This window comes from Cricetulus griseus (assembly GCF_003668045.3).
Source record: "Cricetulus griseus strain 17A/GY chromosome 1 unlocalized genomic scaffold, alternate assembly CriGri-PICRH-1.0 chr1_1, whole genome shotgun sequence".
Lineage (NCBI taxonomy): Eukaryota > Metazoa > Chordata > Mammalia > Rodentia > Cricetidae > Cricetulus > Cricetulus griseus.
Window position 1 is genome coordinate 200,398,820 of NW_023276807.1, and position 27,318 is coordinate 200,426,137.

Sequence of the window (27,318 nt, forward strand, 5' to 3'; positions counted from 1 at the left end):
TAAAGGTGGTAGCTTTTTATTTCAAGCATCAGCTATGCAGTAATGCTTATTTAGAACATACTTAAACAAAACATAATAAAGTTGGAGCAATACAGAGAGATCCAACAAGGGTAAGGTGCCAACTTGTAAAATGGTCCTCATTTGTCAGGCATGTAAGATGAACAAGTCTAGATATCTAATGTACAACATGAATGTAAGTTTTGAGGTTTTATTTTTAGGTTTTGTTTTTCAAGACAGGGTTTCTCTATATAACAGCCCTGGCTCTGTAGACCAGGCTGGCCTCGAACTCACAGAGATCCACCTGCCTCTTCCTCATGAGTTCTGGGATTAAAGGCATGCACCACCACCGCCCAGCTATGAATATAGGTTTTAAAAATTGAACATTTGGCTGGGTAGTGGTAGTGCATGCCTTTAATCCCAGAGTTTGGGAGGCAGAGGCAGGTGAATCTCTGTGAGTTTGAGGACATTCTGGTCTATAGAGCAAGTTCCAGGGCAGCCTCCAAAGCCACAGAGAAACCCTGTCTCAAAAAACCAAAAAACCAAAACCAAAACAAAAATAAAAAAAGAGGTATATTAGTGAATCAAAACACTGATTTTAAAATCAGAGAAGAAATCTAACCTGTAATTTATTCTTGATTTTTCTCTTGGCTTTGGGTTACTGGGGGCCTAATTATGAAATTATTGATAATCATAAGCCCATAACATAATAATGGCAGTTTAGTATAGCTCATTATACCCTGTCTGAAGGCCTTATTTTGCTCTCCGTACATTGTTTTTTGTTTTTGCTGTGGAAGCAGTATTATTATTATTATTACTTTTATTTGTTCTGTTTGTTTTTGTTTTAGTTCAGGTTTTTTGAAACAGTGTTTCTCTGTGTAGCCCTGGCTGTCCTGGAACTTGCTCTGTAGACCAGGCTGACCTCTCGAACTCAGAGATCCATCTGTCTCTGCTGGAATTAAAGGTGTGCACCACACATCTTTCTGCCCCTAACCAGAAGCAGTATTCTTAGCCTTCTAGCTGATTTGGAAGGAATGATTATATCCTCATTTGAAAGCGTTTTGCCATATCCTTATTCTTCCCTACTGTTCTTGCCTGTCTGCTGGACCCTGCTCAGTTTTATGCATGAGAAAATGCTACAAAGGTTTAGTACCTTGGGCTTGAATTTAGCTTAGTGGGTAGAATACTTGCCCAGCATGGTAAGATTTCCAGTCTGCCCTCCAAAATAAAAGACATCAGTAAGAAGTAAGAAAATAGTAACATGAGAATATGTTCATTAATTCATATAACAGATTTTGGATGTCTACTAGATGCTGGAGACCCCCCCCCCCAACTAGCTCTTGAAGACCAGGCTGGTCTCGAACTCACAGAGATCCACCTGCCTCTGCTTCCTGAATGCTAATTGAAGGTGCATGCCACTACCATCTGGCTGCCAGATACTATTAGATACACAAGATGTGAAGGAAACTAGAGAAAAACACAAGTATCTGTTTTGGAAATAGTATAGCAGAGTGAATGAATTTATTAAGTAAGCAAGCAAAATGACAAGGATGAATAGTGGGCAAACAAGACATCATAAACCTGATATACTAAAACATTCAGAGATGACTAGAGTAGCTTAATTGAGAATGCAAGCAAAAGGTATTATCATCAATTTGGGGTTCAGAAACATTCAGCAGAAGTTGCCTGAGAAAGGCCCTTTGAGGCAGCCAGTTAGAGTTCCTAATTGAGAGAATACTGAGTAGGGCAGAGTATCCCTTTGGCTGAGGCTTCCAAGTAAAAGAGCAAGTGATAGCAAATAGCTAACATCATCAAATTTGGGCCTATAGTCATTCTGCAGAAGCTGGCTAGAGAAGCTGAGGCAGCTGGCTGCCACTTCCCACTGAGAATTCTGCTGGACAATCTTCTTCTGTCCTTTCCATGGATGACCTTCTAATTCCAGTTCCTATTGTAGTCATTTGTATACTATGGGATAAATAATAATAACCTTGATTGGAGATGACACTACCTTCTAGCTGTTCTTAAGTATAAAATGTTTTGTTTTTAGTTTTTTGTTTAGTTTTTTTAAAAAAAAAACATTTTGTATATGTATGTGTTAGAGGACAGCTTGTGGAAGTCAGTTTTCTCCCACCATGGTGGTTTCTTGGTTTTGTCTCATGTCACAATGCCAGGTAGCAAGTACCTTTACCTACTGAGCCGTCTTATCAGTCCGAGGAGACACACACACACACACACACACACACACACACACACACACACACACACACAAAATTTATGTGCATTGGTATTTTGCCTACATGTATGCCTGTGTGAGTGTGCCAGATTCCCTGAAATTAGAGTTAACAGACAGTTGTGAGCAGCTGTGAGGGTGCTGGGAATTGAACCCAGGTCCTTAGCCATCTCTCCAGCCCCCCTGGATACAATGTTTTTAACACTCTTAGCAGCTTGCTGTTTTCCTTTCTGTTTGCTGAAGAGTTAGTGAGCCTGTCCACCCCAGAACAAGGCTTTTTCAAAGAAACAAGGTAGAGCCTCCTCACTCTGAGTCCTTTCCCTCCCATCCTCTTTCTCTCCCTCCCTCCCTGCCTCCCTCCCTCTCTTCATCCCTCCCTCCCTCCCTTCCTATTTACTGTTTTGTTCTTTGTTTTGTAGACAGGTTCTTACTGTGTAGTTTTGGTTGGCCTGGAACTCACTTTGTAGACCAGGCTGGCTTTGAACTCACAGAGATCCGCCTGCTTCTGCCTCCTGGGTGCTGGGATTAAATGCAAGCACCACCATGTCTCTCCCCAGAGTCCTTTAACCAGCATAAATAGAGAATTTACCAATATAATCTATAGTACAAGAGCTTTTTCTTTCTTTCTTTTGATCTGAGATGAATTCTTCTTCAATTCTTATTGCCCAGGCCTGGAATTTCTAGACTTAATTCATTTTCCTGCCTCAGCCTCTGGAGCTGCTGTATCATGGTTTAGCATGGTTTAACCCATGACCCTGGTTCCCAAGCTTTTATGATGGTTGCTTTCTGTTTTGAAATTTTTGTCTTAGGAATGTTGTTAGAAGCCACCTTTTGAAACTTGTACTACTATGGATTCTCTTTTGAAGGGATCAAAGCACAAAGAGACCAGGGTTTGTCCCTTCTTGGCGTCATATCCCGAAGTCTCACAGCAGTAGCATCCTGGAGGTAGACTCCTCAGAAACCATGACTGGCTGGACAAAGACTCAGCCTCTCTCAGGTAAACAGGAAGATACTGGATCTGACCACCAGTTATCTTTGGGAAACAGCCTTGTTGAGCATACTTCAACTAGAAGACAGTTGTTGTTTGAGAAATTCCATCAAAATGTAAAAGTGTGTGCTGGAGATCTAGCTCAGTTGGTAAGTGCTTGTTATGCACCATGAAGACCTGAGTTCAATTCCTAACATGCTGGGGAGGCATATCCATAGAACTTACTGGCCACCCAGCCAGCCAAGCTGAATCAGCAAGTCCCAGGTCCTACTGAGAGATCATGTCTCAAAATGCAAAGTGGATGACAACTGAGGATAGTACTCAAATTTGACCTCTGTCCTCTATATGCATCCACACACATGTACCCCCTCCCCACGTGAATGAACACACATACCCATCTAAACCTGCCCACAACCAAGTGGAGACTTTTCAGCTGCTTTCCCTCAGTTTCTGTAGTTTTGTTTTCTACAGCATGCCTGAATGTTTTAACATTGGAAAAGTTTGTGAAATGAGGAGGAACAGAAATATAGTGCATGGTGATTAGAAACAGTTCTGGTCTTTAGAATAATAAGTCCTAGGACTTTCCTTGGTATAGGCAACATCTTGAGAAATGAATTCCTTAGTAATTAGTGTTGTGAACTGAGATACAACATAGACATGTGGGCAAAACTATGAAATTCGTAATTCAGGTTGACCCCACCCTTGCCACTGTATCATAGTCTCATTACCTACCAGTTGATTGATGGCGGTTCTTAGAGGTCGGTGGTAAGGAGCATGCAGGAGCAGTAATAAGAAGATTTGAACTTGCTTAGGTATTCTTGTTGACCAGGCAGAAGAATATATAGAGAAAGGTGCACTTGGAATACTGGGTAAGTTAAAGTGAAGGACTGGCAGCAGACATGCCTGCTTCCTCATGAGATTACATACTGTGCTTCTCGTTCACATTTTAATTTATTTTATGTCAAGTAACATTACTTTAAGAAACTGTTCAGATAGGTGGCACCTTTTCAGTACAATAAAAACTGGTTTTTATGTTAGTCCTGGTTTTCCTGTTAGTCCTCAGTTCTGGACCAGATGGATAGAATAATATATATATATATATATATATATATATATATATATATATATGTATATATAATCTTCTTTCTTAACAGGCAAAAGATACTTAGCAAAGTGCTGACAACATTTTTTTCACTCACATATGCACATGCACCCACATATGAAGAAGTACACAGACACAGATACACCTTACACACAGATACACCACCTACAGATACACCTTACACACAGATACACCACACACAGGTACACCACATACAGGTACAACTTACAGCCAGATACACCACATACAGATACACCTTACACACACATACACCACACACAGATACACCATACACATAGATACACCACATACAGATACACCTTACACACAGATACACCACACACAGATACACCACATACAGATACACCTTACACACAGATATACCACATCCATATACACCTTACACACAGATACACCACACACAGATACACCATACACACAGATACACCACACACAGATATACCTTACACACAGATAAGCCACATACAGATACACCACATACAGATACACCTTACACACAGATACACCATATACAGATACACCATACACACAGATACACCACACACAGATACACCTTACACACAGATATACCACATACAGATACACCATACACACAGATACACCTTACACACAGATACACCATACACACAGATACACCACATACAGATACACCATACACACAGATACACCTTACACACAGATACACCATACACACAGATACACCACATACAGATACACCATACACAAAACAAAAAAGAAAATATATCTGGCTATAGAAATAAATCCAACAATTCAATAACCTGCCTTTTACCTCCTAAAACTGAAGGAACCGCTGTTAACACTGTGCTATATATGCTTATATAAATGTATAGATGTTTATGTAGGCCTCACTATTAAAAATGAAAAATACACAAAAAAGAAAAAAATGAAAAACACACTATATATAGTATTCTATCCCCTACACTTATTTTAAAAGATTTTATTAATTTATTATGTATGCAACATTCTGCTTCCATGTATATCCACACACCAGAAGAGGGCATCAGATCTCATAATGGATGGTTGTGAGCCACCTTGTGGTTGCTGGGAATTGAACTCAGGACCTCTGGAAGAGCAGTCGGTCCTCTTAACCTCTGAGCCATCTCTCCAGCTCCTATCCCCTACACTTTTACTTGATTTATCATGTATATCATTCCCAATCTATTTCAACTCATCAATGAACTCTTTAAAGATGAGTTTTCATGATGGTTAATTTACAAACTGATTTTTTTAAAAAAAATGGTATAAATTAAGAGAGGGGGAAAAAAATGACTCTTTTTTTTTTTTTCTTTGGTGCCAGGAATTAACCCTGGGAGTTTGGGGTGATATGTTAGGCAAGGGCTCTGCCTGCCACTGAGCTATATCCCAGCTTCTTTTTGCTGTTGTTTTGTTTTCTGAGATAGGTTCTCTCTAGATAGTCTGTACTGTCCTGAAACTTAATATATAACTCAGGCTGGTCTTGAATTCATTGCAGTTCCTCTGTTTCAGCTTCTCAAGTGCTGGTATTACAGGTATTAGTACCATGACCAGATACTTTTTGAGACAGGGTCTCACTAAGTTGTCGAGGCTGGCTTTGAACTTATTCTATAAGCCAAGTAGGCCTTGGACTTGTTATCCCTCCCCATCACCCTCTGGAGTAGCTGGGATCATGGGCCTGTGCCAATAGCCCTAGCTTAATTTGACCTGCTCGACTTGAAGTCATCTCTACCATCTGCCATCTGTGCTACCTTTCTGTGTCTCAGTTTTCTTTTTTTCTAAAATAACATGGGTGTCTACCTTATCACTTGAGAGGATTAAATGAAAAAAAAGTATGTAAAGATGCTTTCAAAACTGTTCTTAGTATGTTGAAAATACTTAAGAAACGTTAAGAATTAAATTGTTACTGTTAATAAAATACTGAAAATATATATGCTGTTGTTAAGATCATTGTTATTCATGGCCCATGACTTTCTGAATCTGATAGCGAAAGCACTCCAAAGCATGAACTGGAAAGCAAGAGTTCAAAGGAAAAATGCCATAGTGATCATAAAGTCAACAGAAATTCAACTTTATTTTGGAAATGTTGTAATTTAGTCTCCACTTGTATTTCAGGTGGGGAGATCACCTCTAAAAGTGAACTGGACGAACTACAGGAAGAAGTGGCCAGGCGGGCCCAGGAACAGGAACTCCGAAAGAAACGGGAAAAGGAATTAGAGGCTGCTAAAGGATTTAACCCTCATCCCAGCCGATATATGGACTTGGATGAACTACAGAATCAGGGTAATTGTGAGAATTAGGCTGTAGGTAATGGGGACAGAGAGAAAAGGCAAAAAGTAAGATTTACACTTAGAAATTTCTTATCTACTGTTTAGTAATATTTGATTTTATCTTTATCTTGGTTCAACTACTATAATGAGAGCTAAGTTATGAATGGACAAGCTTATTCATGAGAGATAGCACCACTTCTAGTTACATCAATTAAAAGCCCGAAGGTTAGGGGCTGGAGAGATGTCTTAGTGGTTAAAAGCACTGGCTGCTCTTCTAGAGGACCTGGATTTCATTCTCAGCATCCAAATGGTGGCTTACAACCATCTGTAACTCCAGTCTCAGGGCTTCTGATGTCCAATTCTGGCCTCCACAGGAACACCTGAGGTACACAGGCAAAATACCTGTAATACACACAAAAATAGAAAAAAAAAAAGTTTAAAGCTTGACTGTTAAGAGATAGTGCATTACTCAGGGAAAATGGTTTCCTTGAACATCTATGTAAACATTTGTGTAAGTAAAACAAGTCTTAACTGAGAGAGTAAGAAAGGATGGTAATGTTTTTAGTGCAGTGCTGAAGACTGACATCCAGGTGGCTCATATACCAGGCAGGCTCTCTGAGCTGTATTCCCAGCTATAATTTGCTAGTTTTGTTTTCAGTTTTGGTTTGGGGGTTTGTGTTGTTTTCTAAATGGGGTTCTCCCTTTGTTGCCCAGGCAGGCCCTGAACTCGTATCATCCTTCCTTAGCCTCCCAAGTAACTTAGGTGGTAACTATGTACCATCACACCCAACCATGATTTATTTTTGATCCCATTACAACTCATCCTCAAATCTCTTATGCTGTGTATATACGTAAACTTCCCCAGTTGCCTCATGTTGGTTAATTACCCTGACCAAAAAACACAAAACCAAATTAGTTTTATAATATCACTTTGTGCCTTGAGACTAGTTCATCAATTTGAGGTATCGTCTTTATCTAGGTTCTGCTGGTAAAATGGTATGAAGTCTAGGAGCCAGTGCCCTTCAATTGGCTGCTTTTGCTCAGTTCTTTCCATACTTAAAGTAGCTTTCTGAATAAATAGTCTTAAACTGAGGACAGCTTTTCCTCTAATCTTACTGTGGTATTTTCTTTCTTTTCCCTATCTGCCTCCTTCTTCCCCCTCCCTCCTTTCTTTCATTTTTCTTCTTTTTGTGATATTAGGGATTGAACTCAGGGCCTCATACATGCCAGGCTCTCTACTGCTGAGCTACATTCCCTGCACTCTTAGTTTCTTTTGATTTGGGACAATTTTTGTCTTCTATTTCCCAAGTTATTTATTGTGTTTGTTTCAAAATGCGCTTTAAAGCCTGGTGTGGTGGCTCACAGCTTTAGTTCCAGCACTTAGAAGACAGAGGCAGGCAAATCTCTGGATTCAATGCCAGCCTGGTCTAATGAGCGAGTTCCGGGACAGCTGGGGCAGAGAAACCCTGTCTCAAAAAAACTAAAAACAAAAATAAAATAACAAAAAAAAGAGCTTTAAAATTTCAATTCCTCTTAGCTGTTTCTATATTTGGATAGTCTGTTTTTCATTTTGAACTCAAGTTTTATCAGTTTGAAGTTCCAGGCTTATATTTTCTTTGTATATGTTTGTATGTTTGCAGGTACACATGTGTGAGTGCATGTGGAGTCCGGAGGACAATCTTAGTTGTTGTCTACCCCCCTGGAGGGTATATGTTCTTTAGTCTGGAACCTAATTAAGTAGGCTAATCTGGTTGACTAGTGAACCCCAAGGGCACACCTATTCTGCCTCTCCAGTGCTAGGATTACAAATGGACACTTAAGCCGGGAGGTCAGGAGGCAGAGACAGGTGAATCTCTGTGAGTTCGAGGCCAGCCTGGTCTATAGAGTGAGTTCCAGGATAGGCTCCAAAACTACAGAGAAAAACAAAACAAAACAAAACAATTGGACACTCCAATACACGGCTGTTTTCATCTGTGCTTTGGGGGTGCTTGTAAGGCAAACACTTTATCAACAGCCATCTCCTCAGCTTTTTTAACCCTTCTTTTTTGAGATCAGGTCTCATCACTTTACAGACTTGGCTAGTCTAGAACTCATTTTATAGATCAAGTTGACCTCACGGTTGTTGTGATCCTCCTTCCAAGTGCTGAGATCACACCATGTGCCACCATACCTTGATTTAAAGTTTGTGTTGCTACTGAGAGATCTTATTATCTTTCTCTTTGTCTTTTCCCTACTCTCTTAGTTAAACCATGCATTGAAGTTGAATCCCACTGATTGTTTCATTGTCAGTTCTCTATAAGCCTCACCTAGAAGAGTAAAGCATGGAGTACTAAGATTTAAATGATAAAGATTTAAATCTAGCATACTGATTCATCAACTATAGTTTGCCTAGATCTTTGTAAAATTGAGAACTTTTACACAGTCTCACAATCTTGCCTGGGCCTTGGAAGGGATTATATGTGTGTACCTCCATGCCTGGCCCTTTGTTTGTTTGTTTGTTTTCAAGCTACCACCTCTAATTGTAAAGATGTTTAGATTTAGTTGATTCCAATTATAGTGAAAGAACTTAGGGTTTAGGGCTAGAGGAAACCAGAGTTCTAGAGATGGGTAAATTGACTGCCAAGGTTTTCAGAACCAACCTACTTTCTACCGTCTTCTTGCCTTCTAGTTTTTCTTTTCTTCTTTCTTTCCTATTTTTTTTCAAGACAGTGTCTCTCTGTAGCCCTGGCTGTCTTGGAACTTGCTCTGTAAACTAGACTGGCCTCAAACTTACAGAGATGTGCCTGCATCTGCCTCCTAAGTGGTGGGATCAAAGGCGTGCGCCACCATGCCCAGCTCTTCTTGCTTTCTAAAAGCTAAATGAAGTAGGGCATGAATTAGTTAAGGTTGTAGCTGAACCTTTCTTATCATATCCATCTGGAGGTAAGTTGAGGATAGGGGAAAGGTAACATTATGAAGAGAAATGACGCAGACTGTATTCTGTTTCATTTTTGTTTTATTATTTTTTTAAAGATTTATTTACTTATTATATGTAGGGGACAGTGTAAGCCACACCTGTAGCCAGCTTCTAGCAGGCGTGGCTTACACTGTCCCCTATAACTCCCCTTTTAGCTTCTAAAGGTGTGGCTTACACTGTTCCTACAAATATGTATACTGTGTTCTGTCTGCATGTATCCCTGCAGGCCAGAAGAGGGCACCAGATCTCATTACAGATTGTTGTGAGCTATCATGTGGTTTGCTGGGAATTGAACTCAGGACCTCTGGAAGACCAGCCAGTGCTCCTAACCACTGAGCCATCTCTCTAGCCCCTTGTTTTGATTTTTTTGAGACAGAATCTCATTATGTAACCATGTCTAGCCAGCACCTTGCTATGTAGATCAGGGATCTTCCTACTTCTACCTCCTGAGTGCTAGAGATAATAGGCATGTGCCATCATACTTGGCTTGAAATTTTATTTTTCTTGCCCCTGTGACCCTGTGAAGGCTCATTGTCAAATCCCATCATAGGTGAATTATCATTATAACTTATCACCAGTTTATGGGTATAGATGAATAGAATTTAAGGATATTTGATGGTCCTTCACAAAAGTTACTATACTTCTTAGTTCTTTTATCTGGCACTGTTCTTGGACCACTCTTTTGTGTAGTGATATCTTGTTGTACTGACCTCCAGACTTCTATGGTTAACTAGTAACTAACTGTGCCCTCTGATCTTCAGGCAAGCTTTGTTTGTTAGAGTATAAATAAGATATCACTACGCTTTTGTACTTGCTTTGACTGACATGCGTTTTGGGAGTAGGGAGAAATAGCCTATGGTTGTTATATGGCAGGTGCCTTTTTAGGGATATGTTTGGTGAGTGAGGCATGATAAAAGTAAAAACTTTGCATTGCTGCAGAAAGGTCAGTCCATGTACATACAAATGTAGTTCAACTGCTGTGGTAGATATATTGAAACAGAGACTATAGACCATTTCTGTCCAAGAGGCATATTGATAGGACAGAGTGGTGAAGAGAGAATTGTAGCAATATGAAGAAGCAGTATGGATAACTTTCTATAGAATAGTTAAATCCATGGTTGCCACTACATCAGTAGAAGTCTGGGGTGTTCTGATGGTAGTTGACAAGGTGTGTCCTGTTATTTCGTGGAAGAGCAGTTCAGTTCCAGGCATAAGAGTCATGTTGGTACTATGGACAATTGTTCTTTCCTTGGGAGGTATTAGAGTTGGAATGTGGATATGGCAGTCAAATACCTCCCTTTTTCTGGCCTTGGTTAGGTCTTAGTTGATGCAAAAATAGATGTCTTACTTGTTCTAAAAACTTTTTAATAGCAATGGATAGTTAGATCAGTGGCTTAACAGCAAGGATCTGTATGCCCCAAAGAGAAGAAACAGTACATAGGAGAAGTTGGAATTAATTATAATAAAAATGAAAAGTGCTGGCCCTTTCAGGGAGGAGTGACGGCTTTGAAAGGTCCTTACAAGAGGCAAATTCAGTATTTGAAGAGTCGCTGCTTCTGGAACAAAAGGGAGACTGTGCTGCAGCTTTGGCTCTCTGTAACGAAGCTATCTGTAAGTAACTCAACTGCTATGGCTATGGCGTTTTTAACTAACTCCACAGTAGCTACTTGTGTTGTCATGCAGATGGCCATATGAACAGTTTTTTAATGTCTCTTGTGTCCCCAAGCTTAGGCCAGTTAGCTTTCTTTGCCCTTCAGATTTCAAAATGTACCTGGTGGTGTCACTGTCGTTTGTGGACAGTTACTGGAACAACCTCAACAGGAAGCCACAGATGAATTCTTGTATCTGCCTTTTTTCTCCGAAAATAAAGTTAGAATATAGATAAGAGGTTAGCCCATTCTTCCTGTAGTCATTGATTACTAAGTAGGAAAACTGAATAAACTGGCTCTGATTTCCTAGGCCAGTAACTTTTCATTGTAATATTCCATTCTTTTTGTTTCTCCCTTGCCTTCCTGGTATGCAGTACCATAATTAACAGCAAGGGATTAAGGCTAAGAATTGGTATCTGACTCTTAAATATGACCCACAAGAAGCTGTGCTCTGTAAAGACAGATGCAGGTTTGGATCTTATTTTTTGCTCTTGGCCATTAGACACGGGTTGTTGGGATCAGAGTGTGGAGACCAGAGTCAAACAGGTCAGTGAAAAGATAAAAGAGTGGCAATCTCCAAGCACTAGTTTATCTTCCTGGTTCCTTTTAAGTTTTGTTTTATTTTCTTTAGTATTTTGTTTGTTTAAATTTGAATTAACTTGTTTGGCCTCCATGGCTTCCATGAATGTTCCCTAGAGCCAGAGCCAGTTCTCACCCTGGACAGCGCATGCACAGTCCACGCCTTGCATTCCTGCTGCGTATTTTGTTTTATTGCCTATCTTTGCTTGGTTTTGGCTTAGTTTTTGTTCTTTTATTTTTGTTTGTATTTTGTGTTGTTTCTGCTATATTTTCTTTTGCATTTTAGCTAAACTAAGACTTACCCTGCATGGTGCCAGCTCTAGCACGCACAGCAGAGCCCTAGTCGATAAGAAGTTGCAAATCAGTATTCGAAAAGCACGAAGCCTGCAGGATCGCATGCAGCAGCAAGCATCATCGCAGCAGCCGGTGCAGCCCTCATCCTCTCTCCCACCACAGGGGGGTGCCCTCCCTCAGCTGACAAGGTAGTGCTTGAGAACCACATAGTTTATGGACATCAGGGGAGGAAGTGACCATGCTCCATAGCACGGGTTACTGTCTTCTCCACTGCCAGAGAAGAGAAAAATACACTGCTAAGATTTTCTTCTTTCAGGTCAGAGACACAAAAGCTTATTGTATGCATGGTTCATTTCTTAATGCTTCCTAGAAAGATGCAAAAAAGTACAAAATAACAAGTTATCCAAATTTGGACTTGTATAACAACATTATTTATTATATTTGTATTTATTATGTTCTTATGGGATCTGGTCTGACTTTCATGTTGTAGTAGCAACCATTTGATTTATTTTGGAATTTCAATGTTTCCTATCCCCTCAAAGAAAATAACCAGTTTATATTTTGCTTTGATTACACCATAAGGAAGAAACACAAAGATTTTCTTTGTTTGCTTCTGTAAGGTCAGGACTAGGAAAAAGTCCCAAGAGGTACTGGGGTAGTCCCATATTTTAGGGGTTTTAATTTGGCTTTTACTTAGAATAAATTAATTTTTTTAAAAATTAACTCTGGCTATTAATAAATTTGAATAGTTTTCAAAATATAAGTATAATAAAAGCAGATAACTTTTTCTTTTCAGGTGTGTGTCTGTGTGTGTGTGTGTGTGTGTGTGTGTGTGTGTTTTGCTGGGGATAGAACCCAGGAACTTGTTTGTATATACTACTAGGCAAGTGCTCTATCAGTGAGGTACACATCTTTGCCTTGGTTGTTTGTCTTTTGATTATCAGCTGCATTATGGTTGTTAACATTTTTGAGCATTTGCCTGGGTTCAGGTCAGAACCAAGTACTTTGTGCTTTATTTTGTTATTACAATGACCTGATGAGATGGGGCTGTTAGCATGTTTTGTAAGAGGACTTGCAGAGAAGATAGTTACTTAGCTAGTAAGTGGTAGAAGTATAGAAATCAGATCCAGATCTGTTTGATGCCAGTGCTTTCTCCCTTTCTCCCTCCCTCTTTCTTTTCTTTCATTTGAGGCAGTCTCTTATAGCCCAGGCTAACAAGGGCTTGAAGACATTGAACTCCTGATCTTCTTGCTTTTGCCTCTGGAGTACTAGTATTGCAGGCCTGTTTGCTACCACCCTGGTTTCTTTAGTTCTGTGAGCTGAACCCGAGGCATCCTGCACATTGGGCCAGCACTCTTACCAAATGAGCAACATTGCTAGGCCAGGTTTTCTTGTTTTGATTAGAGTTTTACATTCATGTTACAAGAGTGATGGGATGACTAAATCCACAAACATTTGTAATATACAGGTTGAGGATTTCTTATCTAAAATGGCTTGAGACCAGAAGTCAGTATCTGTTTGTCTCTCTCTCTCTATGTCTTTATGTCTCTTTCGTCTTTCTGTCTCTGCCTTTCTTTCTGTTCTCCCTTTTTCTCCCTCTCTAGCTTTCTCTTGTATCTCTGTCTTTTTATTTCTTTCTGGCTCTCTCTCTTTCCCTTTCCCTCCCTTCCTCTTACCTCCCTCTACCTTTTTCTCTACATTTTTTGAGATAGGGTTTTGCTTTGTAGCTTTAGCTGGTCTGGAACTTACTAGGCAGACTGTGTTGGTCTCAAGCCTATTGTGATCCTCCTGCCTCTGGTTCCTAAGTGCTGGGGTTAGAGGTTGGCACTGCTGTCTAGCTCAGATTTCAGGTTTTGTTTTTTTTTTGTTTTTTTTTTTCTCTCAGATTTTAGAACACTCACGTAGGTAAGCTGAATATCCTCAGATTTTTGGAACACTCTTGTAGATAGGCTGAATACCCTCAGATTTTGGAACACTCAAATAGATAGGCTGAATACCCTCAGCCCTGAAATCTGAGGTCTGAGGTGCTCCAAGTTCCAAACTTAACTTTCATCATTGTGTCTGTGCTCAAAAAGAATTGGGAGTTTGAAGCATTTTAGTTTTGGATTTTCATATTCTTAATCTTGATAATCTAAATCTTGATAATTCTTAATCTTTATAATCTAAAATTGGAAAGGTTGAAGTTTCCTATTAGACTACATGTGTTTTGGTCAGAAATCGAAAACAGTGAGAATCAACTAAATGCAGTTGTCCTGTTTCCTAGTCCTCAGTGTGAAGAGTATCCTGATGTATCACTGTAAGGAAGCATCTGAGTGAGGAATACAATGAATAAGCACCTAGTTGATTTCTGTACACTCCGGGAATGCAAATCACCTTGTATTCTGTAGTAATAATATCCTTTTTACTGAGCTACTGCATAGGACTTTAGGAGAGCACTTCCTTCTTTGTACAGCAGCTGGGATTTTTGTTATATGGCATGAGTGATTTTTAGGCGTTCCCACCTGTATCATCTGCATGGGAGAGAAACAATTTTTATCTTTTTTTAACTTGCAAGTAGAATGTGATTGGAATGAGACTTCACAGGTTGTGGAGAATTTTGTCAAAGACTGTACTTAATACCACATATACAAAATTGGTGATGACATTGAATAGATAATAATATTACCTTCCCTTTCTTTTGTGAACCTGTGAACTATTGGCTTTGTTTGTGTTGGTCTTTCTCTTCATGATATCTGTGAATAACTGTAAGTGAAATGGAATGAATAGTTCTTTTTGGAAGTATTATAGTTAAAGCACCTTCTGACTGATTCTCTCCATTTGTTTCAGTGAGCAGCCTATCCCGCTCCAAGTATTGTTAAGCCAGGAGGCACAGCTGGAACCCTGCAAGGATACAGAGTTTGGGACCAGTTCTTTCTTCCACTCACCTGCTTCCTGCCATGAGTCACACTCATCATTCGCCCCAGAGCCATCTGTTTCATCTGGTTCACAGCACAATTCCCCTAGTAGATCTCTGAAGCTTCTGACGTCATTTGAGGTGGACAGCATTAATCCCTCTGCATTCCACAGGCGGGATTTACCTAAAACAACAGGCAGAGTTGAGATGAATTCTCAGCATGAATGTCTGCCATTGGATGCCCTTGAAGATAAACTACAAGGCCACAGGGATGACAACAGCACTTGCAGCAAATTCCCACCACCAGAAGGAAGGGACATAGTTCAAGATCTGCTGTTTGAAGAAAAGAAGAATCCTATTGATATATCCATGGTGATGCCTTGGTCACATTCAACAGGCGAAGCCACTTCTGAAACAGTTATACATAGCCTAAATAGTCCTTCAGGCTCATCAGCTCAGCCTAGTATTCCTCCTTACAGGGCCTACCACCCCATTATGTCTGCTGCTGCTTCACCTGAGCTTCATGCTATTGATCCCATGCAGAAACTTAACCAACATCTTCAAGCCCAAAGACTCCAAACTTCATTGACTTCAAAAGTGGTCAGAGGCAGTGAGGAGCCCTGTAGGCCAGAGTTCCCCAGTACAAAAGGACTTGTCCGCTCATTGACAGAGCAGTTCCAGAAGATGCAGAATACCTCTATGAGGGATGTTATAGGTTCCCAGGATCGAAATTTGCCAAATGGTCTAAGGAAGAACTCTTCTGACTTTATACCTCCATTACCCCAGGGTTCAGGAAAAGACCACTGTCGCTGGGTAAAACTGCAGCCTTCTGTAGATGGCAGGGAAAGACTGCCCTCCTGGGAAGATCCTGCTGATAATCCTCTTGCTGTGGACTCTGGGCTTCCCAATGGGGAAACCGCTGGAAGAGGACAGCCCAGATTGGCTGAGCCAAATATATACCAAGGAAAGCTACCCCAAGTGACAGAGACTAGGTCCAAGGAACTGGGTAGCAGTGTCAACTTGGGGACATCTTTGTCTTTGGATTCCTGGGTAAATGTCACAAGACTCTGTGATTCTCAGGTTACACACAGGGGCCCTGGGCCTGGAGTCAAGCCCTCTTCTCATGATACCCATAAATGTGTAACCTATCCAGAGAGAAATCACATCCTTTTGCATCCACACTGGAACCAAGACACAGAGCAAGAGACCTCTGAGTTGGAGTCTCTCTACCAAGCCAGTCTTCAGGCCTCTCCAACTGGCTGTTCTGAATGGAGGTTGCAGGATGTGGCTTGGCAGACACTTAACCAAACAGGTAAAAATACGACCAGTGGTGGGGACATACAAAAACTGAAAGCCAGAGAAGCAATAAAACTTCTGACTTTCCTCCTACAGCTTTCAGGAGACGGACTAGACTTTTTTTTTTCCTTTCTGGCCAGAATGGAGATGGGGTCAGAATTATCCCTCAGAGAGTAATTCCTTCCTTAAAAGGAAATGACCACTTAAGTATTTGCTTGTGGTCTCTCCAGAATGTAGTCTAAAGAAGTGGTTGATAGGTCTCTGAGAACGAGATAGCAGGAAATGAGGAAGGCTGAGAAGAGTTCTCTTTTTCTGTGTTTTAGATGTTAAAGTAATCCAAGAATCAGGCTCCAGGTTTATCTTGCAACAAGAATAACCACACTAAACCAAGTCTCTACATTTGACATTTTCTGATTTTACTTAGCTACCAATATCAAGACCTCTGGTTCTTCCAGGGACTGCCATTTATGTTCCTTGGATACTACATAGACTTAAAAGTTGATATTATGGTGTTTCTGATCTGCATTCTAATGTAGACTTTACAATAATATTTACTAAGTACTCTGTAGGTACACAAGACAAGTTAATATGGAATGATTTTAATGAATTCAGAAAGGCCAGGATCTATTTCACTGAGCTTCTAATGTAAGAGAAAAAGAATGCTTGAAGACATTAAGTTAAAATTAAGTGTTTTAAGAATAATAGTATCATGCCACTGAGATGGTATAGTGGGAAAAGGCACTTTCTGCACAAGTCTAGTGACTTGAACTTGACTCCCAGAACCCATCCTCATTAAGGGTGGAAGGAGACAGGGTAGTGCGATGGATCAGTGGTTACGAATATTTTCTGCTTGCTGGGTATAGTGGTGGCACTCCCCTTTAATCCCTGTACTCAGGAGATAGAGACAGGCAGATCTGTGAGTTTGAGCGCAGCCTGTTCTACAGAGTGAGTTCCAGGACAGCAAGGGCTACACAGAGAAACTGTCTCAGAAAAGCAAACAAACAAATGAAAAAACAAAAAACCTTTCTGCTCTTCCAGACTTTACATGGGTTCAATTTCCAGCAACCACATGGTGGGTCACAACTGATGCCCTCTTCTGGCTTTTGTGAGAACTGCATTCATGTGTTATACAGATATGCATGCAGGTGAAACATTCATATACATAAAATACAAATTAATCTTTAAGAAAAAAAGATGGATATAGAGAACTGACTCTACAAAGTTGTTCTCTGACCTCCACATGCATGCTGTAACATGTGTACCTACATACACATACATCATAGACATATAAAAGTAAATAAAATATCACATAAAATAAAGCATTACAAAATTAAACTAGTTGAATATTAAACATACAAAACAAAACTGGAAAACTTTTATAATACTTAAAATAAAGCCAGATGTCTTGGCACACACCTTTAATTACAGCTCTTGGAAGGCACAGACAGGCAGATGTGTATGAGTTTGAGGCTAGCCTGGTCAACATAGTGAGTTCCAGGACAAGAGCTACATAGTGAGACTCTGTCTCAATAAACAAACAACAAAAATCAACTTACAATAACATTTCTCACTGTAGGTATTTCCAAAAATGTATAAACTAACGATTTCTTTTCCTATTGCTGTAAAAAGAAAAAAATATCCTGACATCAGCTTAAGGGTCAAAGGTGTATTGTTTTGGTTCATAATTCAAGTCCGTTCTGATGGGAATTGAAGCCTGGAGGAACTTGAAGCATCAGGTCATCACATCCATACTCAAGAAGCAGAGAGGAATGAATGCATGCTGCTACTTAGTTCCTTTTCTCCACTTACACAGTTTAGGACTCCAGCCAGGAGGTGGGCCATCCACAGTGGTTCAGTCTTCATCTCAGCTAACACTATTGCATTCTTAGGGTTTTTTTTTTTGGGGGGGGCAGGTTTTTGTTTGTTTGTTTGTTTTAGCATAGTTTATTGAATGCATAAGAGAGCCAGTGGGCTGGACAGTAACTTAACTACTGCCTATAGCCTAGTCTAGTGTTTTTGTAAGTTTACCTTTGACCTTTTTTGTTTGTAACTGCAAAACTTTTTCTTGTTTTGAGATTCTTATCATGTAGTCCAGGTTGGTATTAAACTCAGTACGTAGCTCCAGCTATCCTCAAATTTATGGGGATCCTCTTGCCTCAGATTATTCTTATCCTCTGCCTCCCAGATTATTGGGGTTCAAGGCAAATACTACGCCAGCTTACCACAACCAGTTTTATTTTATGCTTATGGGTATTTTACCTGCATGTATGGCTGCACACCTTGTGCCTACCTGGTACCTGCATACTAGGAGAGGACATGGGATCCCCTGGAACTGTACTTAGGAATGGATGTAAACCACCAGGTGGGTGCTTGGAATCAACCAAAGTACTCTATAAGAGGAGCCAGTGCTCTTAACTGTCCACCAAAACCAGTTTTGTTTGTTTTTTGTTTTTGTTTGTTTGCTTGTTTTTATTTTTTCGAGACAGGGTTTCTCTGTGGCTTTGGAGGCTGTCCTGGAACTAGCTCTTATAGACCATGCTGGTCTGGAATTCACAGAGATCCACCTGCCTCTGCCTCCCAAGTGCTGGGATTAAAGGCTTGCACACTCCCCCCCCCCACACACACACAAAACCAGTTTTAAAGGGTTGGTTTTTGTTTGTTTGTTTGTTTTTATCACTTTCCAAAGAAGTCTCCTATTCAGCAACAGTTCTATGCCTCTTGTCCTTTATCCATCTCCCTTACTCCAGCCAAGTAAATGCAAGTGTTTCTTCTATGCATTGATCTGTTCTGGACATTTCCTATGAATGAAATCAGTGTTTGGTCTTTTGTGATGATTAATCCTGACTTATTAGTTCCTGAAGAATTGTATAGCCTCTGCTTTTTTGTTCTATATTATAAGTTTTCTGGTGCCTTCAAGTTGCACAGAAATCATTGTATCCATGTCTACTGAAACATTAAAAGTAGCTTTTGCACTCCTTTAATCCAAACACTTAGATGGCAACAGGAGGTAGATCCTTGTGTGTTCTAGTGCAGTCTGGTATACATGGTGAGTTCCAAGTCAGCCAGGTTTACATAGTGAAACTCTGTTTCAAAAATCGAGGAAAGAAAATTTAAATATATTAAAAAGAGTGAAAGTAAATGTTGTAATTAACCCCCAGGTAGTTTTTACCAGTTTTCCTGGTGATTAACTTGTCATTTTATGAACAAAAGACCAATTTTGATTTGGCCATAACATCTCCACACATACTTTCCTTCCTCACAAGATTTTAAATTTTTCCCTATAAGATCATTATTATAAAATATGATCACTGTAAATGGATTGTGCAATGCATTACTTACAGGTTTGTGGTGTGGTAGTTTTTTGTTTTGTTAACTGTTTAGATACATGATGCTGGTTGTTATGTACCAGGGATCAGTACAGGAACACGTTGCACAAGTTGATAGACTAAAAAATAAGGCGCTATACCTACGTGTACCTACTTGTTTATTTTAAAAAAATATCAGACAGTATATTGTTTCTTTCCTTCCTTCCTTCCTCTTTTTTTTTTTTTTTTTTTTCCCCCGAGACAGGATTTCTCTGTGTAGCCTTGGAGCCTGTCCTGGCACTTGTTCTGTAGACCAGGCTGGCCTCAGACTGTCAGAGATCTGCCTGCCTTTGCCTCCCAAGTTCTGGGATTAACTGTGTGCACCACTACCCGATTATTTCTTTCTTAAACAAACAAACATTTATGGGTGCTGAGAGATGGATCAGTGGTTAAAAGCATTTTGTGCACTTGGAGAGGGTGCAGCACCTACATGATGACTCACCACCATATGTAACTCCAATCCCAAGGCATCTGATGCTGGCTTCTGTTCTCTGCAGGCACCAGGTATGCATGTTGTGCATAGACATAGAGGCAGGCAAAACACCCATATGCATAAAAATAAGAATAAATATATTTTTAAAAAATGACTTGAATTTGAATGTTCAATCTAAAGAGGTAAAACTATGAAAATAAAATAAAAAAAAAACTATGAGAAAAGCTTTAAGGCCTGGATTTGACAATTTCTTAGATATGACACCAAGAAAACAGGCTATAGGAGGTAAAAATAGCATAAACTATGTGTGCTACATCAAAGTTGAGAACTTTTTTGTATCAAAGGATACTACTGGGCTACAGGTATGAACCAGTGGTAGAACATGTAGCTAATTAGCATCCACCAGGCCCCAGATTCAACCTCCAAGACCATGGAAAAATAAAAATTAAAAAGGATGCTATGTGGGACTGGAGAGATGGTTTAGTGGCTTAGAGCACTTGTTGCTCTTACAGAGGACCCAGGTTCAATTACCAGCACCTATATGGCAGCTCACAGCCATCTTCAACTCCAGTTCCAGGGGTTCTAGTGCCCTCTTCTGACTTCTAGGGCCACTGCATGCAAGTGCTACACAGACACACATGTAGACATTACACTTATACACAGAAAATAATATAAAAAACAAAACTGGAACCATTTAGTATATGTATATGTATGTTTGTCTTAGCACATGTGCCTTGTTCAGAGGACAACCTGCACAGTTGGAATGTATGTCTGTGCACCACATGTGTGCAGCACCTGTGGAGGGCAGGAGGAGGAGTCTCTAGATCAAAAGTTACAGATGGTTGTGAATTACTGTGTAGCTGCTGGGAATCAAACCCAGGTCCTCTGGAAGCTTAGCCAGTGCTCTTAACTGCTAAGCCATTTCTCTAGCCCTTTATTTATTTATTAAAAACATTTTTTGTTACAGTCTCCTGTAGCTCAGAATGGCCTTAAACTTCTTCATCCTCCTGTCTCTACCTTGTAAGTACTTGGAATACAGTTGTTTGTCATCACACCAGGCTGCATTTTAAAATTATTTATTAGTTGGAGGGCCTTTTAAAAGTAAAGACTTTCTCCATGTAATGGTGTTTCCTCCCTTTAATTCTAGCACTCAGGAGGCAGAGGCAGGCAGATCTCTGAGTTCAAGGCCAGCCTGGTCTAAAGATTGAGTTCCAGGACACACTGGACTGTTGCACAGAGAAACCCTGTCTTGATCCCCCCCCCCAAAAAAGTAAAAAGTCCCAAGGTTCCACCAGAAACATTCTGAGTCAGATCTGTGGTAAGGCCCGGGAAGTTGGTGTCTTGTCTTTGTCCCATGCCCATACCCCCTTTCTACTCACTGAAGATTGAATCCCCAGAACTTCATGCAAGTGTTATACAACTGAACTATAACCCCATTCCCTGAGAAGGTATACTTTTTAAGGCTCCCAGATGAATCAGTACTATTATAAAAATCAGTGCATTAAGTAATAGGAAATATTCAAAATAACTGATCTTAAGTACCTACATGAACTTATGCCATGTATGTATGTGTGTGTGCACATGCACCTGTATCACAGCAGCATATCCAGATACGAATTGGGGTGTGTGTGTGTGTGTGTGTGTGTGTGTGTGTGTGTGTGTGTGCGCGCGCGCGCGCGTGCGCGCGCGTTCGCATGCTTGCACTCACACACACATACCAATGTAGGTCAAGGGCAGGTACATTTTCAAAGACTTTAATTAGTTGAATTGGGGACAGCCCCTTGGGAGGGGTCACATATCAGTTTAGAGTGGTATTAATGGTTGTTTATAATTCAAGTGACTGAGAAAAAGCCAAGAGTAAGTGGGGATAAAAGAATATCACACATGCTAAATATTCCTGAAGTGATCCTTCTCAGGGAGAGTGGGAAGGCATCAGAAGACAATAGAACACTGTGCTGAACATTGAAAAACTTGAGTTCCAGTTCTGGTTAAAACACTATCAGACTCTGGAACTCATTTTCCTGTTATATCAAAGGAAGCAGATTTGATTTACAATGACTGTGATCATTAAATTCTGAACTAAACTAGAGATATTAAACATTTTTTTTCTTAACACAATATGTTAGAAGATCACTGTCAGATAGTTTCCTCTATAGACTACAAGTATTGGGCCCAATTCTAAAAAAGAACAGAACTGGCTTTATTCATAAAAGAGACATGTTAAAGGACAGAGGATATTAAGCAGATTGTTTTTAGAGCTCCTTTCTTAGAAACGTCTTCAGTAGTTTTGGTGTAGGAATTTGTCTACATTCTGAGATTTGCTGTTTATAGACTCAAGGAGCACACTCCCCGTTGGACTCAGACATGCATGAGAATTACTTTCTCTGGTGCTTGTGCTCCCAGGCTCAGGTTTTAGCCCCAGAGGAGGGATGGCTTCAGCTTGTTTTTGTTTTCTTCCTTAGGCTTTGCAGATGGCATGGGGAGGAGACTGCACTCAGCCCCTGGTCTTGATCTCTCAAAGACTCCAACAGCAGAGATGGAGCATGCTCTTCATGGATCGAGCACAGCGCCTGTCTCTCAGGTATCAGCCTCTAGTGCTATAGTGCTGGACTTGGGAGGTGAACTAGAGAAGAAAGCATGCAAAGAGACCAGTGGAAGGGAGCTAGTTGGTGCACAGGCCTACGCCTGGTGTGAGGCTGCGAGAATGATCTAAATCGGACTGCTTTGAGTGATAGGAGGCTATCACATGGCATCTGCCTTTGGAGTCTGTCTAATTTAGATGTTAATTCAGAGTCTTAACCAGTTTTTCCCATACCCCTGAGTACAGGGCCTGGGGGGAAAAGAAAACACAGGTCTAATGTCTTACATCAGCCTGTGTGTGGGGATGTGTGTGTGTGTGTGTGTGTGTGTGTGTGTGTGTGTGTGTGTGTGTGTGTGTGTTTGAAAGCTGCTGCTTGTTGAGGTCTCAGAGGGGATGGGGAGGATGCATCTCACCAGTCTAAGTGAAAGCCTTTCCTCAGGAAGGGAGGCAGCGCAGGCTGTTAGACCCCCGAAAACTCAAGTATTCGGGGTCTCAGGCCAGGTTCGCGGTCACCCCAATCACCAGGCGGATTCGAGAGCTTGCTGCAAACTGCACGAGGCTTTATTGTAATTTAACGAACTAACCCCATGTTAGCTCGGGTCTTTCACCCACCCGCCATGGCAGACGGCTAGAAAAAGACGGCTCCTAAGGTCTCCCCAAAGATCTTATAGGGCAGCGTAAGGGGAGTGTCTAGGGGTACGCACAGGCTCACGATTGGTGTGCCTCCAGGCTTGGAGGGCTTGCCCTGTGTTGATTGGTCAACTGGTTGTTATGGCTCATAGGCCCTCCCAGGGTGGTTGCTATGCTCTCTACGTCATTGTCGTGCGCTTGTCCGTAAAGCACACCCAGGGTCGTAAAGCATAGCGCCACCAGCTAACCTCTGATTGGCTCCTTGTCACGAGTCAGGCATCTGACTTTAGTGACTAGGTCAAGGTCATAGAAGCACATGTTCGACCATTATGGCTGCCAAAAGGGAAGCCGGTTCCTTCATTCCCCCATTTTCTTTTTTGTAAATTCCAATCATGGAATTGCTGTCTCTCTAGCATCCCCATCAGGGAGTGATAGATACTGGCATCCCCATGTAAGGGAGTTCCCTTTGACTTAGCATTTTAACCAGGGAAAATGGACGGCGAAATTCTTTTCCAAACTGCTTCCTGCTGACTTTGGGACGAAGTTAGGGACCCCAGAAGGTTGAAATGCTAGTCAAAAGCAAAAAGGAATTTAGGCAATGGGGAATCCATCAGGGGCTTCTGGTTAGCAGACACTGTTGCAGAGACAGGGGTGTCCATATCAGCTGGACTGGTTCATATCCACAGCAAGTCCAGGGCTCGCAGTCTTAGAACAGCCTGTAGTCAGCAACTGATATTCAGATGTCTGCCAGAAGCAGAAACCTGTTTAAGACATGTTTAAACTAGGAACAGAGGTTAAAACTTATTTATTGAAGCCCACAGTGCAGAAAAAGCAGACATCTGGATATCTGTTCAAACAGCAAGAACATATTTATAACTTTGAGTCCTAGCAAAAACTACAGATTTGGGCTATAAGCATGTATATTTTTCTTCTGTCCAAAGAGCCAGGTATGGATTGGACAGAGGTGCCTTTGGCCTGATGAAAAGCCCTTTAAGTTTGTACTTAGATGACAACCAAAATAAACTTAAAAACTTTGAACTTGTGCCTGAACAGTAGATAGTCACTATTTTATTAGCTAACATACTGACTAGTCTATAGTGGATCTGACTGCCCGATGCTGTCAAGCTGACAACCAGTAATATTTCAGAGATCTGAGAAGGGTATACTTTATCCGAATCTACTAAAAAGTGACAGAAGCCAGTTAGAAGCCAGTCCATACCCAAGTTTCTCCATTACCGCTGGAGGCAGGTGTCTCAAAGACCAGCAATCTTCGCCAGGCCTATACTGTGAGAGTTTTTTTCCTCTCTGTGGAAGAGGGACATGGAAAAGACTGACCTTGTTTTGTCTAGGCAAAGGGGTACAATCAATTTTCCAGTGTTCAGCAGCTTTGTCCACAGTCTCGGCTAGGTTCTGGCAGGCGGCAGGTATCACATCTGAGCATCTCGCTCACTGGTCCAGGTGCAGGAACTGAGGTGCCTCGTAATCTTCTTTGGAGACTTTGGGTCACTGTCCGGATCTGGCAGTCTGTCTGACATTATAAACTTTAAAGATAACAATTTAAATGCCATATTCTGAAGATCTCTGAAGCATTAGAGGTCTGTTTGTCTGTTTTAGTTACTTTTCTTAAGCACACATTAAGCATACAGGTGGCTAGGTAAGGTCTTATTTCTGTAAATGATTTAGTCTGACTGTAACTGGTTTTAACTTAGTAAAATGTTTGAAACAGCACAGCTGAACTTAAAACTGTATAGAGCTACCTTATATTTCTTAAACAGTAGCTTAACTTCTTTCTGAGGCAGGGTTTTTCTGTGACTTTGGAGCCTGTCCTGGAATTCGATCTGCCGGACCAGGCAGGCCTTGAACTCATAAAGATCCATCTGCCTCTTACTCCCGAGTGGTGGGATTAAAGGCGTATGCCATCTACACCCTGAGCTTAAAGGTGTGTGCTACCAACATCCTAAACATAACTTCTGAAAACACAAACTGTAACAGATTAGCATCTTTTATAAAACAAGAACTTTACATTGTCAGGCTTTGCTTAAGAATAATTCTAAATTGAAGCTCTTTAAGTACAAACTTTAATAAAAACAAACATTTGAAAACTGGTTTTAAAAAGAAATTTAAATTCCCTTAAGGTCTTTCTGTAATATATAGAAGCATTAACATTTTAAATCTTAATTGAAAAACTTGTTTCTAAGATGGTACCTCTAATTTCCATGCGGTCACCTTTAGTCAAGATGGCGGTTTAAGTATTCTTTTTTTAACTTTAGCAAAATGGCGACCAGTCAAGTCATGTGACCAGTTACAAAATGGCCGTAACTTGCTTTGCTTAACATGCTTAAGTTTATACCAGGAAATAGAACATTTTTAAAACAAGTATACATAATTTACTTGAGAAATAAACAGGACTTTTTTAAAAACAGAATTAGCTTAATATGGTTAAAATTTTAACTTATATTATTATTTTTAAAATTTACTGTTTGTAGACATGAGAAACCATAGCACAGTTTACATTTTTCTCTGACTTGTAACAACCTTTTCTCTGACCTTCGACAACTTTCCTCTGACCTTCTATAATAATCTTTTTCTCTGACCTCTAACTTTTCTCTGACTTTCTTAGACATTCTTAGACAAATTTTCTTTTTTTTTCTCTTTATTACTTGTCTTTTATATTTTTTTTATTTTTTAGTTAACATAAAAATTTTGTCAAAGTCCCTTTTATAGTCCTTAATAACTTTAAGGCCATTTAGATGTCCGGATCAGGCCAGATAAGTTTATACGCTAGAGCTCCATGTGCTCAAGGCAGAGAGACCTGGGGTGGGGGTGCTGCTGGTAACCCCAGACCCTTGGCCAATCCAGGGGTGGGAAAGACTCCTGCGGCCCCCCCTGCATACCATGTGTGTGGAGCACAGAAAGATGAGTAGCAGATGGTGGCCTTGTAGCCATATTCCCTCAGAGCAGGGAAACACCCGAGACAGCCGCTGGGGCAGAAACAGCCCTACTGGGCATGCCTCATAGACCCTCAGGTGGGAATAGAAAGGGGGTGTTGTGGTGGATCCTGAATAGACAGGAAAGAATAGACGCCAACCCAATCCGCCCGCGCTGCTTATAAGGCAATGGCGCGGGAAGCCAGGCGGCAGAACCTGGCGGCTAACTGAGGCGGGTCCAAGTGTCCTTGGCCCGCGTCCATACCTCTTGGGTCCTGGGTGTCCTCAGAGTGGCAGTCTGTCCTCCGGCGCATCTGCCGATCACAGTTGAGGTGGCGCCATGTGCTCAGAGAAGAAAAGACCCCTGACCCCCTGACCCATGCATGCCACGTGCATGGGCAATGTGGGACAGAAAGAGATGCTTAAGAAACACATAACACAAATGACAGCACATTAGACAGCACAAACATTAGACAGGACAAACCGCGGCAAAGAAATGGTGCCCCAAACCAAAATTACAACCAAACCTTGGACTTTCATCCAGGGTGGAACCAAGGTTCTCGCAAGTCTGCTTACCCTATGGTTCAATTACAAATTCTGCGCAGATCAAATATAAATTACAAATTCTGCGCAGATCAAATCAAGCAACCCTCGGACTTTCATCCAGGGCAGGACTTTAGGGTCATCCCCAGAAGTCCGAATTACAAATACAAATTCTGCGCAGATCAAATACATAGCTTTGTAAGTAGAGTCAGGATCCGTCTGTTCAGAGCACCTTCCTCCTTGCTAGTAAAAATACAGTGTAAGTGAAAGAGCAGAGAAAAACTGACAGTCGCCATTTGGGGAAAGTTATACATCTATCCAGAATCAGGACATGTGGTCCTTATTTGCATACATGTATTCAAAGTCCAGAGGATGGTCCTTTCCTGGAGCAGTGTTGAAAGTTCTGCAACCCTTTTAAAATGATCCTAAGATGTGAAGAGTTGTGTTAATTTGCTCACCTCTGCAAAATACCTATGGAGACAAGGAAGGAAGAATTTATTTTAACTTGTGATCTTAGAGGTTTCTCCCTGTGATGGATAGCTCCATTGCTTTGGTCCTGAGCCAAGGCAG

General features: G+C 40.8%; 1 protein-coding gene across 13 annotated transcripts in view; it reads left to right on the forward strand.

The window, feature by feature from the left end:
• The window catches only part of Usp54 (ubiquitin specific peptidase 54), an 88,727-nt gene that overhangs the window by 54,298 nt on the left and 7,111 nt on the right, over positions 1–27,318 (forward strand). For 10 of the 13 annotated variants that reach the window (XM_035452294.1, XM_035452295.1, XM_035452296.1 and 7 more), the window contains 6 exons: positions 3,094–3,224; positions 6,448–6,615; positions 11,035–11,169; positions 12,073–12,268; positions 14,907–16,285; positions 22,530–22,648. In XM_035452294.1, the coding sequence (XP_035308185.1) occupies positions 3,094–3,224; positions 6,448–6,615; positions 11,035–11,169; positions 12,073–12,268; positions 14,907–16,285; positions 22,530–22,648 (2,128 nt within the window). The remainder of the gene's footprint in view (positions 1–3,093; positions 3,225–6,447; positions 6,616–11,034; positions 11,170–12,072; positions 12,269–14,906; positions 16,286–22,529; positions 22,649–27,318) is intronic. The other 3 variants (XM_035452297.1, XM_027387558.2, XM_027387560.2) reach the window with 1 other exon arrangement.